This window comes from Stegostoma tigrinum, chromosome 10 (genome assembly GCF_030684315.1).
Source record: "Stegostoma tigrinum isolate sSteTig4 chromosome 10, sSteTig4.hap1, whole genome shotgun sequence".
NCBI classification, from domain to species: domain Eukaryota; kingdom Metazoa; phylum Chordata; class Chondrichthyes; order Orectolobiformes; family Stegostomatidae; genus Stegostoma; species Stegostoma tigrinum.
Window position 1 is genome coordinate 14,762,247 of NC_081363.1, and position 19,432 is coordinate 14,781,678.

General features: G+C 46.6%; 1 protein-coding gene across 3 annotated transcripts in view; it reads left to right on the forward strand.

Moving 5' to 3' along the window:
* The first annotated feature begins 5,475 nt into the window (after positions 1-5,475).
* Positions 5,476-19,432, forward strand: part of vsx2 (visual system homeobox 2) — a 95,676-nt gene continuing 81,719 nt past the window's right edge. For 2 of the 3 annotated variants that reach the window (XM_048538054.2, XM_048538056.2), the window contains exon 1: positions 6,646-7,102. In XM_048538054.2, the coding sequence (XP_048394011.2) occupies positions 6,685-7,102 (418 nt within the window). In that variant the 5' untranslated portion in view covers positions 6,646-6,684. Of the gene's footprint in view, positions 5,550-6,645; positions 7,103-19,432 lie in introns of those variants that run through there. The other variant, XM_048538055.2, reaches the window with a different exon arrangement.

Genomic DNA, 19,432 nt, shown 5'->3' on the forward strand with positions numbered 1-19,432 from the left:
CCTTTGATGTGACCTTCAGGAGAGTGAAGCAATGTGGGAATCTCCTGAAAGTATTGGAGAAGAAAGTAAGTTCAAATCCCCTCTACATCCTGTCTGTGGCACCGTTGTTCATTCTGTCTGCACAGAGGAGCTGGGTTGCTACCTTCCACTTGTGCAACTCCCATGTCCAGGCAGCAGATGTCCTGACTTTCTGGGGAGCAGCTTTAAGGAGGCAGCACTGAGGTGGCTGACCATTTTGGTATCTGGGCCAGCAAGCATTAGGTCAAGGTGACCCTGGAGGTGGGTGCTAGTGCAAACATTCTCCAACCATCCTCCAGCTTCATGATAGGGGGAGCCAAGTCTGCCTTACCTATGCAGAGCCACCTAGAGTGTGCTGAGCCTGCGGGAGGGCAGGACACATAGCAACAGACTGCAAAGTGACCCTCTGCAGGAGCAGCAAGCACTTTAATAAAGACTGAAGCCTGTGTGGGGAAGCAGGTCACCCATACAAGGCCTGCCCAAGACATTGGTGGGAGATAGGGGAGTTTGGCACACACTGAAAATGACAACATGAGCCATGGACCCCCATGGTGCCACTCTCCGGCAAGAAAACTGATATGAGGGGCACCCAGGAGGAGACACAGGCTGGAGAGGCACAACAATCGAATTAACCTCCACCTGAACAGATGGTGTCAGTGGAGGGGGAGACAAAGGAGATGGGGAAGTGGATACCAGTGAGTAATGACTGGAAAAGGAAAATGCATCGGTCCCCACAGGCCCACAGTGAAACGGAAAGGGGCAGCTGCATGGTGGACACGCTAGCAGTGCCTCTCATGAAGAAGACGTGCAGAGGGATTGCTACCAACATTAAGAAAAGGCACAGCAGCATGGGGGAGAAGAGAAGGAGCACCCCACCCCCAACCCAGAAACGCTGGACACCCCAAGAGGCCCATGGAAGCCCAACCTCCAGCCATTGGGAACCAAAGGGCTACCCACCGCACCACAGCTCTGGGAAACTGGGAGCAGCATTGCTCCAAATCAGGAGCAGAATGTGCAGTTCCCTCCATTAGACTCTGAGCTGGACCTTCATGGCTTCATCCTTGCTTCGATGACCCAATCGAGCAATCCCTCCAGGGAGGAACAGGACACCTGTCTCAGTGTGGACAGTGCCCAACAGTTTGTCCATACCACAGGGATGCAGGGAATTCCCCAGTGACAAAAGCAGGGGCGGGGGTGGGGGGGGGGGGCGCGGTTTGGAGGAGCATAATAAACATTGTGTAGTTGTATAAACTCTCAAAATGAGTGCTAAAATTGCCAGTATTAATGTGCATGGTGTTAAATCTACTACTTAATGTGTTCCCATACTGGCTTATCTGGCCAACATCAGAGCAGGCCTTCTGTTTTCTGCAGGAATGCAGGATGCCGCACCTCAGCAGCTACAGGAACCGGCCTTCCATTTGGCCAAGGTGAAGTGGCTGCCACCCCTGCAGTCTGGATATTCTGCTGAGAGGAGACAACTTCACCATCTTCAAGATTAAGGAAGTGGTGGGCTGGTGCCTCCTCATAGCAGATGCTAAGTACAGAAAAGCTCCCCTGAGGCTAATTGCCATGAATGCTCTGTAGATAAGGAGTAAACGACTGGTCATCCTGTAGCAGCTCCCACTGCTGCTGGCAATGCCTAGTCTGGTTGTTCTGGCTGGAGACTTCAACTGCATCATCTGTGCAGATGGATGATCAGGATGGGCTGGCAGCAAACCGTAGTTGGATTGTTCCGCATCGTCTTTCCTTCCTGGAGAAATTTCCAAAGAAAAACACCTCTGACCACTAGACAATCAGGAGGTGGCCAGCACATAGCATCCTCCAGACCATGTGGGAAATGAAGAGGTTGGTTACGTTAGGTTGTTGCCTGAACAGACTGTCAAAGTCATTTAGCAGAATGCCTCAACATCAGAACTTTCCAACAAGCATCAAGACATCTCTTGGCTGGTGGTGAGAAGGGCACTGCCTGTGAGATCCTTCATAAATGCCTAGTGAGCCTTTGCCACTGCACGCTGTCCTCGAAGTAGATGTGGGGCATGTTGAGACTGTCACATATCTCCATCTGGAATGTGCCTTTGCAAAGTAAGTCTGGAGAAAGATGCAATGGTTTTTGTGGAGGTTCATCCTAAGCAGCTCAGTGATGCAGGTCTCTGTGCTTTGCGGTCTATTCCCTGGGACAAACACTGAGACAAACTTCGACTGCGCCTGGAGGAACATCAGCTTCGCGAAACATGCTCTTTGGACTGCCCAAAACTTGTTGGTCATCCAGAGCAGGGAATTGACCCTGACCCAGCATTGCAGACCAGCACATTCCAAGGTCTACCATTGTGTGCTGAGGATGCACTAAAACCTGGGCCAGCACAATTATGAAAGACCACTGTCTGAGATATTTCTGCCAAGGGTTCGTTCAGTTATCAGACCCTCTTGGTGCCTCAAATATTTGTAAATATAATCTGGTACAAGTTAAAAAAAATGCCTTGTTTTGTTGGGGAGATCCAAGCTCAAATATTTGTTTGTTTCTTGCGCTACTGTACAGAACCGCACTGCTTCAATGTTTATGTAGGAATATAAAGATATTTTTATGAATAAATTACATTTTTGAATTTACAAAATGCAGTGTGTAGACTCCCACCTTCAGAGAGGCTTTCCGGCTTTCACATCTATTCCGAGTCTGCAGGGATTACCCGCCGTCTCCACTCACCTACTCACACACCCTGGCTTCCAGCTCCTCCGGACCCAGGGCGAATTTGCGCAGAGAGAGTTAGAGTCCAGTGTGACTTCTTCTGAAAAAAACGTTAACATTGTTGGTCTCTCCGCAGATGCTGCCAGAGATTTCTGTTTTTATCTCAAATTTCTAGCACCTGCAGTATTTTGCCTTCACGTGTATGTGTGTGTGTGTGTGTGAGAGAGTGCCCGCGGGATATGCATTTGTACACGCGGACGTGCGTGTGTAAGTATTAGCACATGTGCACGGGTGCGTGTTATGTTCGAAGTCTGTAGTGTGGGACAATTGGGGTGACGTGCCTGGAATTTGCCTCATGCTATCCTGGCACCTGGTGCCCACCTTTCAGCAGCCTATTTGCGCCCTGCCTGTTGCCTTCGCATCACCACTGAACCAACATCTATCAGCTTTCTCTGTCTCTTGGGCTCCTTTTGTCGTGGTCTTTTTTTCTCTCGTCGTCTCTTCCGCCCTCTTTCACGTTTGCCTGCTTTCACTTTCAAAGTCATTTCTCTTTTATTTTTCCAGTCTGATTTCCCCGGTTCCTTGAGTCGCCTCCAAGTATTTCAATTCTGACGTCCTTTTAATTTTACTCATTTTTTAATTTAAAAAAAATGAGTTTCCGTCTTATTACCGACCTGCCTTCCGTTTTTTTTTGCTGTGTAAATACATTGCTTTAAATCTGAATGACCTGAACAAGTAATGCCTTTCCTCCTTGCCCTATTCTTATCTTTTCAATTTCGCAGGCGCCAGGAACATCGATATTAACAAAACATCAAAACCATCGAGGACATGGAATTGAGCTACCAATTTTGTCGTCAACGATGTTAGTAGGGTTGGGAGAAACGGAAGATTATACAATAATGACTGATTAAAGAGGATTACTATTATATAACTCGCCGAACGGAACATTCCTTTTATTTGGTGTAATCTTTCCCAACCGGGTATCACGGTCTTGGAAGAATTACCCTCCACATGACAGGGGTTTTCTGTCTGTCATTTCATCCCCACCTCTCTCTTTCTCCATTTTAGCAACTCGTGTATTTTGCCCCCACTCTGTGTGTTCCTTTCATCTGTTGAGTACATCTGTGTTTAACTCTCTCTATAACTCGTTCAATTTCGTTTCCATCTCGGCCTTGATTGCGACAAAAATCTCAACAGAACCCCCCTCCCGCCCGCGCCCCCACAAACTGTATCCCCCGCCACTGAAATCCCACTATTCTTCTCTCCCCACCACCACCCCATTCGTTCTACCCCACCGTTCCTCAACCCCCGTTCAATTCTTCAAAATAAGCAAACAACTCAGTTGTAATAGTTTCTCCTTTTTAAAAAAAAATTCTAGAGAATGAATGACAGAAGGAACGAAAGTACTTAACAAAGCAATTGTAATATCGGGGAAATAATGACATTGTCAAATCTGCCGTAATGCACCCAGCCAAATGATAACAAATTACTACATGTTAATCTGATACACTTATAACATTTAGAACGAGGAGTTTATCGCATATATTAAAAAAATCGCCCCTGTGGAACTGATGTCAAGATTAGCGTTCTTTCATTACCAGGAAAAGAAAGAGAGAGAGAAGGGAAAGCAGGAAAGGGAAGCTTCCATCAAAAGTGTTCAGTCTTTGGAGCAATATATTTCACAACACGTATTGATTTTGCTGTTGTGTGGACACCGGAGGAAGTCAAAAATTAAATGGCACTGAGGCTTAGCGATGACTGGGAATGAAATAAAACCATTTTCGATCCTTTCCCATCTCGAATTCGAACATGTTTATTTGCAGAAATGACTAATAAAAGGCAGGATATACACAAGTGCAGCAATCGCACGCAATTTAATTTAGCAAATAATGGAAAATCAACGAGAGTTAAGGTACACTGAAATGTTTATTAACAGAGTGACGGAGTTAGGATTACACTGATTAATGTTTACGATTAACCAAGTGTGTTAATACAGACAAATGTATTCGTATCGATTGATCCAGAGATTAATGTAATTATTAAAGATTAACTGTGTTCGTGTAATTAATTATTTGGTCGCCCCTCACTGATTTTTGCGTTTGGTAATGTGATAATTTGGCTGTTCAGATTTGATAACAAATGTCATTTAGGCTCCGAATAGGGATTTAGTTCATAAATAGTACTTTCTCGATCCAAAAGTAAAGCAGAACGAAAATTCACCGCCGGTTCTAGAAAAATTCGAACGTATGTCTGTTTTATATGTATTTTGTATTCAAGAAAGGACAAATCCAATCACGAGCCTTTTGGTCTAACCACCGACTAATAATATTAGCAATCTCTCTGAACCAGAGAGAGACAGAAATCGCTGATATCGTTGCGACAGATTTAACCCCGTGCAGTTTCCCTGCGGAATGTGAGTCAAGGCGGAGAAGGTCGAAGAAAATATCTCCTCAACCAAGGCATACGGATAGATTTGCCAATGAATTCAAATAGATCTACTGGAAGGAAGCCCAGAAAAACTCCAGATCAATTGAAGACCAAATTTTGCGCAGTCAAATTGTTCATGTTATGGCGCAGTTTATCTGCCACAGAGACCTCTCGAGTACAAGACTCAGGGTATAATAGAAATTGTGTTTTGTAGAGGTGACGACTAGGCCCTGACACATTGCAATGAATGTGTGTGTGTGTTTGTGTGTATTTCATTGGATCTGGCGTGCGTTGTGATACAGTGAGTGTGCGACATTCTTTGGAGAATCTCTTGAGTGTGGGAGAGCGAGATGTTCTGGTGTAATTATGTTTACCCTCGGCTAAAGAGCTCTCTTTATCTCTATGTTATACAGATGCCTGTGTATGTGTGTGCAAATATTTACGGCTTTAATTCCATCTGCAACCGAGTCTTTCCATTTCATTTCTCTCTCTTCATCGAATCACTTCCAATCCATTTGAGAGATTGTTGAGGCGCCACGATATTTGTCCCCCTGTGTGCTCACGTTTCGGATGCATTTTTGCTGGGTGGCGTGGAGGGTGGGGAGCGGTGGCAGGTTAGAAATGATTAAGACGGTTGATAAGACTGCGGAGTTGACAGGACCCGTTCGGGTATCGACCCAGAACGAGGAAAAGTGACTGGAGTTGAACTGCTGTAAGGGAGCGATGGAAAGAAAAATAATATTGTTTATCGAATTTTTTTTATAAAGTGTGGAGAGTGAGTTGTCCAGAGAAGCTGAGGAGTCAAAACAGCGCGTAGGATTAGTATTAAGAATGCCGGATAAACACTTGTGAAGATATCACTATTTTGACAACTGATCAGATGTAAACACATCAATATTTCTGTGGGAGTTTAAAGTAACAATTTTGTGAACAGGGTCTTATTTCTATTCGTTAATAAAGGGTCATCTGCAAATGTTTGGTTTTCGGTTACCTAGGTTGACATAAACAGTCATCGCCCATTCTCCCTCTCCAGACCCTGAACAAGATAAACAAGCTTGAAATATCGATCAAGGTGATACAATTTTTTTTCCGAAAAAACGAAATCTCAGTAACGGGTTGAACTCGGTCTGGGAACTTGAGGAGAGAGGGAAAAACGGGGGTGGGGTGGGGGGGTGGTGGTGGTGCTGAACTTGTTGCTCGGAGTTTGCGATGCTGTTGTCCAAATATGAACTGGTCAAGGAAGGAGAGCGTTCGGACGAATCTATAGGGGAGATTAAACCGAAATGAGCGAGAGCGGGTTTAATTCCTGCAGGGTGGGAGGGAGGGAGTATGAACCGAGGTTCCTAATTGATCCCGTGCTGCTGATTGGACGCTGATGTTGTTGCCCCCGAAGGGTTTGTCCTGTTAAATAAATAGGGAATTTCTAAAGGGATCACAGCATTACACATTGGACAGTGCACCTGGGACCAGTGGGAAGTAGGGGGGTGGGGTGGGGAAGGGGGTAAAAACTACAGGGAGAGTGTTAAACCCCCCGCAAGGCTGAACAATCCGCCAGCATGACAGGTAAAGAGGAAATGGTCTCCGACAATTTTAACAAGTCCAAAACGCTCTCGATTTCTCCAAACCTGACAGGTAACGAGCGGCCGAAAGGCCTCCCCGGCTCCGGGAACCCGTCGCGGTGCACGGGCTTTGGGATCCAGGAGATTCTCGGACTGAATAAAGAGCCGCCCGCCTCCACGCGGATCATCTCCGATTCCCTGCCGGCCGCAGCTCACCTGGTGGCGGCCAGGAGCGTGCTGACTCCCGCTGGGGTGGGGCTGGTCGGCGCCGCCGCTCTACCGGCTTTCTACGGGCAGTCGGCCTTCCTGGATGTGTTGTCCGAACACCCGGGAATCCACGCAGCTCCTCCCGCTCACCTGCAACCTCCACGCCGGGGCGCAATCCACCTGGAGACCTGTCAGGAAGTCAGTTCAGGTGAGAGTGAGAGAGAGAGAGAGAGACGATCCTGTTCTACTGAAGTACAGCTAACCGTGCTGATATCACCCCATTCACTAAAATAGATCCAATTGGAAGCAAACGAAGAATCTCCATGGAACCTAATATTAATTTCAAGAAATTCTCACTTTGAAATATATCGAATATGCAGGGACTCTAGAGCAATTTAAACAATTCAGAGTGAAAGCAGTTCACTCTTTAAGGCTCCTACGCAGCCGCTTAAACTGGAAACACCGAGCGATCTTAATGTTTAAATTCTATTTTAAACCTTATTGCAGGCGCTTTCTTTTCTAAAAGGAAGCAATCCGTTTCTGTTCCAGTGAGAGCTTCCTTTATGACAACAACCTGATAATAGATACATTGTAGAGTTAGTGAACGGAACAGTCTTTAAATTCTTGTCTGGAACACTGACACCGCAATAGGCCAGAGCAAAAATAGAATCACAAATGCCAATAAATAAATGCTCGTTCGCTTTTGGCCTGGTGATGCCAACGTAAGCTGTAGATTTGATTTTATCAAATATTATGTCTCACTCCCACACGGCTCCAATGCAAGGGTCAATCCATTACGCTGCACTTGTATCCAGTTCTGATGTTAATACAAATGAAAAAAATACAGATTTCATGTAATCAGGAAAGAGTTCCCTATAGCTTTTTAAAAAGAAAATATAAATTCGATGTTTATGTAAATTTGAATTCGGCATAACTAGTTTTAAATCATTTTTTAGGGAAAATGTAAAATCGAATATTATTTAAATTTGAGTTCGGAATATCTGGTTTTAAATCAGTCAACTTTCATTCCAAACTAGTTTTTAGACCTGTATTTTAGACCCCTAGCAGTATCAAAGAATATAAATGTATCTGGCCAAATGTGAGAGCTTGTCTTCCCATCCGTTACGCTCTGTTTTGATAAGGCTAGAATGTGAAAAGGAAACATCGATGTGAAGCTTTGTGCAGGGTAATGTCCAAGCTCTGGTCTGGGGACGGTCAGGAACCACACTGCATGGCTGGGGTTGAGCGGGCTTCCAAAGCCCTGTGTCGTTATTGAAGAGTAAACATTTATTTAATAGTCGATGATTCTGCTTAAATTGGATTCATCTCTCTATGTAAAATGCATCAGTATATATATGTGTATAAACCCCACGACACATGTTTATCAAATGTTATTTAACCAATTCACAGAGCAGTCAGTGGACATTAGGCACATCAAAAGGAAGTTCTTTTTTTCTTAATTTAATTTTTAGACATACATTATATCAAATGCACATTTATTAAATCTCCGACAGTTAATATAAATTGCTTTAAGTGTATTGGATAGATGTTGTCAATGGTCTTATTGTCTCAGTCCATAGAGGTTTGGATGTGCCCTGGATTTAATGCGCTTAGAGATGTTTAATGTTGGCGTTTTCAGACCGTGGATATTTGTTAGCTCCGGGTCTAATAGTGCGGAGCTCGGGGCTGCTGAAACGATTTTATTAAAAGTTGGACAATATTGGAGCCTTGATTTGAAGTTAGAGTGTGTTGATGTAGTAGTCTCCAGGTGTTACTGTCTGTGTTCTGTATGATAGGCATCTAGACATTCCAGATTTGTGAACAATGCGATGATTGGTGCGGCAGAACTCCTTCCTACTGTTTAATGTACTGTACACCATGGATTTCCCTCAGTGTGTGATAGGTAGAAAGTGTCAGCGAACACACATACATTTATAAAGCATGCATTGCATATTCTCGATTGATTTCCGATTGTGACTGCAGATAAGATCGTTCCTTGCTCAGGAGTTAAATATTTCAGGAATCGCTGAGCGATACCGCTCGGTTATATATCATGCTCTTGTAAAGGATATTATAGGATATAGCATCGAAGATGTCATAGAGAGTCCAATGTGCTTGGGATGTTCTACATGTTAGTGTACAGGATTGTACAGCGTTTGGAGGTACCCAGTGCACAATATAGGGAAAACAAAAGCAGAGATTGCTGAAAAACAGAAGCAGATCTATGAGGAGAGAAAAATAGAGTTGACCTCTCGAATTCAGTGGATTTTCACTGTATAGGGTGCTGGCTTTATGAGCTTGTATAGAAATCTCTGATATGGTCTCGAACGATACCATACCTATACCACAGGACTATCGAATTACATAGGAAGCTGGACATATAAGCTGCTATGCGACATGGCATCGATGTATATAAATTGCATTAAAAACAGAGTACACAGAACGAAGTAGGAGCTGCTTAACTTCAAAATGAACCACACACATTGAGTGACTTGCTGATAACAGTGCAGATAAGCCTGGACGTATGACGGGATGTCATTAGATTTGGACTGTACTTGATATCACGTTTGCGGCGAAATGTACGATGCTGGGCATTCGCATTATACGTGATCCTGTAAACATGGAAAATGCACAGAATCGGTGGTCCGTGTTATTTGGAGAATGATCAAAAGACAGTGGATGATTGTATGCAACGCTAACACACGCTTCATAAACTACATTAGATACAAAATTGTCCCGTGTTCGAAGCATCGGATTGTGTAGGCTGTATAGTATACCTATAGAATGCTGCGAGATAGTGAGTGGAAGATGAAAGTCTAAGACAGGGTACTTAGCAAAGTCATGTAGGGTGCCAGGTGTACGTGTTTATATCGGGCTTGGGACATAACTCTGGAGTCTAGGAATGTAAATTTTGCAATAGTATGTTATTTTGGCTGTCTGCTAACGCCGCACGGATGGGAGCATTTAAGAAATAAAATTGTAGATATAGGGTGTACAGGATTAACGATAGTATAAGAAGTAGAGACAGTAGGAACTGCAGATGCTCGAGAATCCGAGATAACAAAGTGTAGATAATGAAATGTGAGGCTGGATGAACACAGCAGGCCCAGCAGCATCTCAGGAGCACAAAAGCTCCCGGAGGGAGGAGGGTAACTTCTTCAGGTTAGGCATCCCTGGAAGAGGCTTCGCAGTGAGGTTAAAATTGTATCAGAGATAATGGGAACTGCAGATGCTGGAGAATCCAAGATAATGAAATGTGAGGCTGGATGAACACAGCAGGTCCAGCAGCATCTCAGGAGCACAAAAGCTGACGTTTCGGGCCTAGACCCTTCATCAGAAAAAGTATAGGAAGTAGGATGAATTTTTAAGTGCATATTGGTCTGAGGACCTGCAAACGTAGACAGGGTTGTATAGGGGGGTACAGAATTTTAGGCAGTTCCGGGGCATAGGGAGAAGAGAACCGAGGTTTCTGGGGGGGAAAACAAGGGTAACGGTGTCCTCTAGCATCTGAATGTTGTGGTTTTTACCAGTCAGCTTTGTAATGTTGCCGCCTGAAAACCGTGATGACAGATCTAGGACTCTGCAGAGTTAGGTACCGGATAGCAGGCACGCGGGCTGCGTGTGGAGCATGGCATTGCCGAGGCAGATCCTCAAGATTACGAAAAGGCTTGACAGGGTAGACCTGGGAAGGATGTTTCCATATGCAGGCGGGATCAGAACCAGGCTGTTTGGATTTTGTGGCGTGGAGCTGATGTTTTGTAGATGATAGAGAGCTAGTGTGGTGTGAGGCGACACGGGTTGGCATAAGCAAGCTTCTGTTTGCATTGTATGGGATGATGAATGTGGAAGGTTGGAGCAGGTGTCGGGTCTACGTGTTTATATAGAATACTGGTTGTTTAGGGTTGGCCAAGTTGTTTAGTGCAGATGGCTGCGATCGAACGGTTACAATAACTCGTTAATGAAACGAAAGATCTCGAAGCACACATTGCCGCTCTCTCTCTCTCTCTCTCTCGCTGTTTCTCCACATTCTCTCATTCTCTCACACACTTTCTTTCTCACTCACGCACGCACACACATGCACACACTGTCTCTCGACCCGAAACTTTAACTCTGATTTCTCTCCACAGATGCTGCCAGACCTGCTGAGCTTTTCCATCAATTTTGTTTCAGTTTCTGATTTTCAGCACCCATAGTTCTTTTGGTTTTCACACACTATCTCTCACTATCTGTTTCACACGTACGCTATCACTCTCACACTTTCTCACTGTCTCTCATACACTTTCTCACTGTCTCTCACGCACTTTGTCTCTCACACACGCACACACGTTCTCTCACTGTCTCTCTCTTTCACACACATTTTCTCACTCACACACGCACTTTCTCTCTCACTCTCTCTCTCTCACACACACTTTCTCTCACCGTCTCTCTCACACACGCACTTTCTCTCTCACTCTCTCTCTCACACACACTTTCTCTCACCGTCTCTCTCACACGCACTTTCTCTCTCTCTCACACACACACACACTTTCTCTCACCGTCTCTCTCACACGCACTTTCTCTCACTCTCTCACACACACACACTTTCTCTCACCGTCTCTCACACGCACTTTCTCTCTCACTCTCTCTCACACGCACGCTTTCTCACTGCCTCTCGCACAAGCCCACATACTATTGCACTCACCGACTCGTGAACTTACACGCGCACACGCTCTCATTCTCACACACTTTAGAGAATTTAGATAAGAAATGACGGAGCGTGTAAACCGGAGTCAAGGGGCAGGAGGTGCAGACAGGTGTAAAGAGACAGTGATTTGGGGGTGGGGGGACGGGTAAATTTTGTATTCAATTGCATCGAGGCAAGAAGCAAGTAATATAAACTGGCATGGACAGAGATAATAAATAAATGTGACTTCGTGCTGAAAAGGACACAGATCAGACAGACTAGGCTTTTATTGATCTGCATAGTCAAACATCCTACACAAGAATAAATACCTTTTTGCGTGTTTGTTCTTTTTGTGTTCTTCTGGAATCAGAGCTAACACAGTGAACACATTGTAGCTTGGAATGTATAAGATGCTTAAGAGTAATTCGTCTGAATTCATACCGAATATCGAGGCAAGAACACATTGTAGCTTGGAATGTATAAGATGCTTAAGAGTAATTCGTCTGAATTCATACCGAATATCGAGGCACGCAGAGGGTGCGGGTTAGTTAGGGCTGTAAAAAGTCTGTGATGGATTGTCGATATGATGTCTATAAAATGTCTATGTGATGCTCTCATTGTGAGTTCACTGGTGCTATGACAATCTAAGGCTATAAACTCCTGGGGGACACCGGGTGGTTCGGACAGCGGGTGTTTAAGGACAGTGAAAGAAAACGTTGATGATTTGTGTGTTAGTAATTATCCACCTCTGCATTTGGCAACAGACCGGCTGGTAACCAATAAACATACCAACTGTTCAGAACAACTTTAAAACAAAACGCACACACACTTTAATGTTTGAGCAAACGAGGCAGTAAGCAGCAGCCCAGTTCTGTGTCTATCTGACAGGGAGTATCAGTAACCCATCTGTATCCTGATTGCTAACATTTTCCCGTGCTCCACACGATCTGAGCTCTCCGTGCTCCCTAATTCCCGGGCACCGTGAGATCTAGCGTCAGTCTGTAATGGGAGTAGTCGGACGACATATATTGGAAGCCTCAAAACTCTATTTCCGCTCGAACCAAAACAGAAGTTGCTGGAAAGGCTCAGCAGGTCTGGCATCATCTGTGAAATAAAAAAAAATCAGACTTAACGTTTCGGGTTCGGTGACCCTTCCTCAGAAGTGTTTCCGCTCGAACTGCTTGTTGCGACTGGATGTATTATTTCGTGCTAAAGTTGAACAGTTAGAGATGGGGAAGACGTACAGCGCCTGGGGTGGGGTGAGGGGGGTGGTTTGGTGGGGGGGTGGTGTTTGAGGGTGAACAGTCGGCCAGCAAGACACAGGCTGTCTTCAGGGTGCGTGATTACACAAATGAGAGCAGCACCCTCTTGATAAATTACAGCAACGAGCCGAGAGTTCAAACCACACACACTGACACGGACAGAGTCCCACAGGAATGGAGAACCTGGAAGAGAAACGAGAAGTGAGCAGGATAACAACATCATGGAGCTGGAATGTACCTGGACTGCTAACATTGGGGGCTACGGGTTCAAACCCGACCACAGCACCCGAGTGAAATATAAACTCAATTAGTAAATCTAGTAGCCGTGAAAATTAATCATTGACAGACACCGAAAAGTGTCACTGGGACTCGAAATATTAAATCTGTTTCTCTCTCCACAGACGCTGCCAGACCTGCTGAGTTTCTCCAGCAATTTATGTTTTTGTTTTAGATTTCCAACGTCCGCAGTTCGTTTTAAATCAGCAATTAGGCTGCCACAACCAGGCTGCCACTCTCACATGTGACTCCAGGCCCACAATTGTCTCTACGCTGTGACGGACATCCAGTGAAAGATTAAAACAAATCCGAGAGAGCGGGGTAACACGAATAACAGAATTTGATTGAAGTAACAGGGGTTATTTTGGTAAATTAGGAAGCAATCATTGTTGGACAGGAAAGATGAGAATAGTTGCTCTATGGGATCAACAGAAATAAATGAGTCCTGACATGAAACGCCAACTTTCCTGCTCCTCTGATGCTGCCTGGCCTGCTGTGTTCATCCAGCTCCACACTGTGTTAGCTCTGATTCCAGCATCTACAGTTCCTATTAACTCTAAGAATCGGCAATGTACGTTTTGTGACGAGATTGCTGTGGAGAGACAAAGCTGCTCAGACGCATATTCCCCTCCCCTCCCTTGTCCGCCTTCCGCAGGGACCGTTCCCTCCGGTACACCATGGTCCATACTTACTTCACCCCCAGCACCGCCCCACAGCCCCACGGCACCTTTCCCTGTAACTGGTGAAGGTGCAACGTCTGCCCATTTACCTCCTCCCTCCCCAGTAACCAAGGGCCCAAACATACCTTCCAGGTGAAGCAACACTTCACCCGCACTTCCCAGAATCTAGTCTACTGCATTTTCTGCTCACAATGTGGTCTCCTCTACATTGGGGAAACGAAGCGTAGACTTGACTGCTTCGCATAACATCTACATTCTGCTCGCAAAAAAAGACCCTGAACTACCTGTTGCCTGCCACTTCAATGCACCATCTTGCTCCCTGACCAACATGTCTCTCTCTGGCTTGCTAGTGTTCCAGTGAAGCCCAGGGCAAGCTGAAGGAACAACACCTCATTTTCCGCCTGGGGACCCTACAGCCCTCCGGACTCAATATTGAGTTCAATAGTTTTAGGGCCTAATCTCCCCCATGTCCCAGCTCCCCACCCCACACACCGGGCCTTGTTACCACATAGCCTGCCACTACAGTCCCTCTGTTGTTAGTCACTAATAGTCCCCATTAACAACTATTCACCCTCCCAGCCTGATCGTTAGCAACTCCTTTGTCTGTCCAACTGTCTTTCTCTCTGTTTGGGCTCGATCCTATCGTCTACCCATCTCCCTATTTTCCGCACATGAACTGACGTCTTCCCAGCCACTTTCAGTTCTGAGGAAGGGTCACCGGACCCGAAACGTTAAATGCTTTCTCCTCGACAGACGCTGCCAGACCTGCTGAGCTTTTCCAGCAACTTTGTTTTTGTTCCTGATTTGCAGCCCCCGCAGTCCTTTCGGTTTTTATTCAGTAATGACTAGTACAGCTGAGCTATACAGTGCAAGGAGCAACAGTCCCAGAAACAAGCAGTAGTGGTGGGAGTTTGCAAGATGTGACTGGTCATGTGGGAACTGCTTTATGCCTTACTATACGCGACGTAACAGCAGTACCCAGAACCCTGGTTAGAGACACTGTACACAGCAACGGCCCACGTTTCGGCGCATGTTTATCAAACCCTGCTCCTTCACGCTCAAAGCAGACTTTCCAACGAAAGAATCTGAGAATCTTCATCTTCCCTCGCCTCGTGTTCGTTCAATCTCCGCTTCCCAAGTCACAATAACATTTGACACGGTGATTTGGAACTCAGACTGCCTTTATATGTTAAAGAAGTTAGGTAGAAAGTTGTGAGGAAGGGTCACCGGACCCGAAATGTTAACTCTCTTTTCTCCTCCACAGATGCTGCCAGACCTGCTGAGCTTTTCCAGCAACTTTGTTTTCGTTCCTGATTTACAGCATCCGCAGTTCTCTCGGTTTTATTTGTGAAGGTAGAAAGTCGAACAGGCCTGCATAAATGCTGATTAGGACAAGAGAGGGGGCCGGAGAGCGTAAAACTGACACCTCTCATTGCAACATTACACAGCTACACACACACACACGGCGGGACTGAGCAGGGTCCAGATTCATGGGTTTTAGATATTGAACAATAATGGGTTACGAAATCGACACTGGATTTTGTTTGGACTGACAGTGTCTGGAAGGGAACTGTAATCTCAGAAGCTAACTTTCTGCCCCGTGTAGCAATTTGATTTCTCCCGGCGCTGATGAGAAAGACAGAGAAAAATCGCGAGCCAAGTAAGTTTCACAGTTCCATTTAATGAGAGATTTGAGGAATCACACTGAATTAGGTTATGATTTTCAAGGGACTATATCGGTCGGTTTGTGTCATTAACAATAACATGAAGAAGGTGGACAATTCAGCTCTTCCATTAGTGTCTATGTGAACGGAAGAGCTGAATGTTTATGTGAATATTATTAACGCGTTCATTAGGGATGGGAAGTCGTGCCTTTTGTCCCTTTCTACGGAATGTGATTGCTCAGTTACAATCACCCCGTCCCTTTTCTCCCCGCTGGATATATAAACCTATAATTATCCTAACCGGAGTTAACTTACACTGAAGGGGTTCTTGTGCAGTGCTACTGTACGTTCCTCTGAGTCAGGAGGCCCAGGATTTTGCTCCAGAGGAGAGTCATAATATCGCTGAACAGGTTGATTAGAAAATGTCTTCACTGACGAATTCGCTAAAACAGCCTCCATTTGTCTGGGTGAAGATGGTGCAGTTATTAAAGGTAGCTTCACTTTAAAGGTGCAGTATATGGGACAAGGTGTGTGGTCAGTGCTATGGAGGAACAGGTAACTTGGAGCTAATGCTCTATCTAGCACTGGAGTTCCTGAACTCTTGTCTGTCTCTCCCAGAAACAGGAGTTTAGTGAGTCAACAGCTTGACTCTTATTGTTTGAAACGGACAGCAGCATAGTAGGAGATGACTAAGATGCACCTTTCCAAATATCTAGTAATTTCTATAAAATAAATCGCTGGAATAAGTAATAATACATAGCAGGTAAATAATACATCATTTTGAATTTCAAAACGAATGGCGGGTCACTCCCACAGGGGGCTGCTGAGCTCATTTTGTTTGAGTTTTTTTGTGAAAAAGTGAAAATTTTCAAATTCAGCAAACCCCCAGTCTGGCAAGAGTTGTCCTGACTTCCTAAACCCTGCCTCACCGATTCAGCCACAGAGTCATTCCATTAATGGGAATCTTTTTGGACAAGATATACTGTAAATTGTTAAGTCCCCTCTTTTTGGAATAAAAAAGCAATCCCGATACCAGTTGGTATTAGAGACAATGGGAACTGCAGATGCTGGAGACTCCAAGACAATAAAATGTGAGGCTGGATGAACACAGCAGGCCAAGCAGCATCTCAGGAGCACAAAAGCTGACGTTTCGGGCCTGGACCCTTCATCAGAGAGGGGGATGGGGGGAGGGAACTGGAATAAATAGGGAGAGAGGGGGAGGCGGACCGAAGATGGAGAGTAAAGAAGATAGGTGGAGAAGGTGTGGGTGGGGAGGTAGGGAGGGGATAGGTCAGTCCAGGGAAGACGGACAGGTCAAGCAGGTGGGATGAGGTTAGTAGGTAGCTGGGGGTGCGGCTTGGGGTGGGAGGAAGGGATGGGTGAGAGGAAGAACCGGTTAGGGAGGCAGAGACAGGTTGGACTGGTTTTGGGATGCAGTGGGTGGGGGGGAAGAGCTGGGCTGGTTGTGTGGTGCAGTGGGGGGAGGGGATGAACTGGGCTGGTTTAGGGATGCAGTGGGGGAAGGGGAGATTTTGAAACTGGTGAAGTCCACATTGATACCATATGGCTGCAGGGTTCCCAGGCGGAATATGAGTTGCTGTTCCTGCAACCTTCGGGTGGCATCATTGTGGCAGTGCAGGAGGCCCATGATGGACATGTCATCAAGAGAATGGGAGGGGGAGTGGAAATGGTTTGCGACTGGGAGGTGCAGTTGTTCGTTGCGAACTGAGCGGAGGTGTTCTGCAAAGCGGTCCCCAAGCCTCCGCTTGGTTTCCCCAATGTAGAGAAAGCCGCACCGGGTACAGTGGATGCAGTATACCACATTGGCAGATGTGCAGGTGAACCTCTGCTTAATGTGGAATGTCATCTTGGGGCCTGGGATGGGGGTGAGGGAGGAGGTGTGGGGACAAGTGTAGCATTTCCTGCGGTTGCAGGGGAAGGTGCCGGGTGTGGTGGGGTTGGAGGGCAGTGTGGAGCGAACAAGGGAGTCACGGAGAGAGTGGTCTCTCCGGAAAGCAGACAGGGGTGGGGATGGAAAAATGTCTTGGGTGGTGGGGTCGGATTGTAAATGGCGGAAGTGTCGGAGGATAATGCGTTGTATCCGGAGGTTGGTAGGGTGGTGTGTGAGAACGAGGGGGATCCTCTTGGGGCGGTTGTGGCGGGGGCGGGGTGTGAGGGATGTGTCGCGGGAAATGCGGGAGACGCGGTCAAGGGCGTTCTCAATCACCGTGGGGGGGAAGTTGCGGTCCTTAAAGAACTTGGACATCTGGGATGTGCGGGAGTGGAATGTCTTATCGTGGGAGCAGATGCGGCGGAGGCGGAGGAATTGGGAATAGGGGATGGAATTTTTGCAGGAGGGTGGGTGGGAGGAGGTGTATTCTAGGTAGCTGTGGGAGTCGGTGGGCTTGAAATGGACATCAGTTACAAGCTGGTTGCCTGAGATGGAGACTGAGAGGTCCAGGAAGGTGAGGGATGTGCTGGAGATGGCCCAGGTGAACTGAAGGTTGGGGTGGAAGGTGTTGGTGAAGTGGATGAACTGTTCGAGCTCCTCTGGGGAGCAAGAGGCGGCGCCGATACAGTCATCAATGTACCGGAGGAAGAGGTGGGGTTTGGGGCCTGTGTAGGTGCGGAAGATGGACTGTTCCACGTAACCTACAAAGAGGCAGGCATAGCTGGGGCCCATGCGGGTGCCCATGGCCACCCCCTTAGTCTGTAGGAAGTGGGAGGAGTCAAAAGAGAAGTTGTTGAGTGTGAGGACGAGTTCCGCTAGGCGGATGAGAGTGTCGGTGGAGGGGGCCTGGTCGGGCCTGCGGGACAGGAAGAAGCGGAGGGCCTTGAGGCCATCTCCATGCGGAATGCAGGTGTACAGGGACTGGATGTCCATGGTGAATATGAGGTGTTGGGGGCCAGGGAATTGGAAGTCCTGGAGGAGGTGGAGGGCGTGGGTGGTGTCACGGACATAGGTGGGGAGTTCCTGGACCAAAGGGGAGAAAATGGAGTCCAGATAGGTGGAGATGAGTTTGGTGGGGCAGGAGCAGGCTGAGACGATGGGTCGACCAGGGCAGGCAGGTTTGTGGATTTTGGGAAGGAGATAGAAACGGGCCGTGCGGGGTTGGGGAACAATGAGGTTGGAGGCTGTGGGTGGGAGGTCCCCTGAGGTGATGAGGTCATGAATGGTGTTGGAGATGATGGTTTGGTGCTCGGGTGTGGGGTCATGATCGAGGAGGCGGTAGGAGGTGGTGTCGGAGAGTTGGCGTCTGGCCTCGGCGATGTAGAGGTCAGTACGCCATACTACCACTGCGCCACCCTTGTCTGCGGGTTTGATGGTGAGGTTGGGGTTGGAGCGGAGGGAGCGGAGGGCTGCCCGTTCTGCGGGGGAGAGGTTGGAGTGGGTGAGAGGGGTGGAGAGGTTGAGGCGGTTAATGTCTCGACGGCAGTTGGAGATGAAGAGGTCGAGGGAGGGTAGGAGGCCTGGGGGTGGTGTCCAGGAGGAGGACTTGTGTTGGAAGCGGGTGAAGGGGTCAGTGGAAGGAGGGTTGGGTTCCCGGTTGAAGAAGTAGGCATGCAGGCGAAGACGGCGGAAAAACTGCTCTGTGTCCGACCGTGACTGGTATAAGATCAATTTCATTCATGATACATCTTATCTGTCAGTTTTTTAAAATCCTGATTTGGAAAATAATTTAACTTTAAACAAATTATCACTAAAATTGCTAGTAGATTCTGTACTGAAAATCCTTTTAAGTGCCGTGACCAGTTGGTATTAATTGTGACTAAAACAGGCGTGTAGAGCCATCCTTCTACTTTGTCCTCAGCTTCACAGTAAAGGCTGAGCAATGTTTGGCATGGCATATTTAAACATAATACATCTTAGGATAATAACTGACAAAATGGTACTCAATAATGTACCAGCATGCTCACATTTACAATGTATTTCTTTCTGTGGGAGATAAATCGTTCAGTTCCAGGTTAGATCATCCTCAATGCAGCCATCTG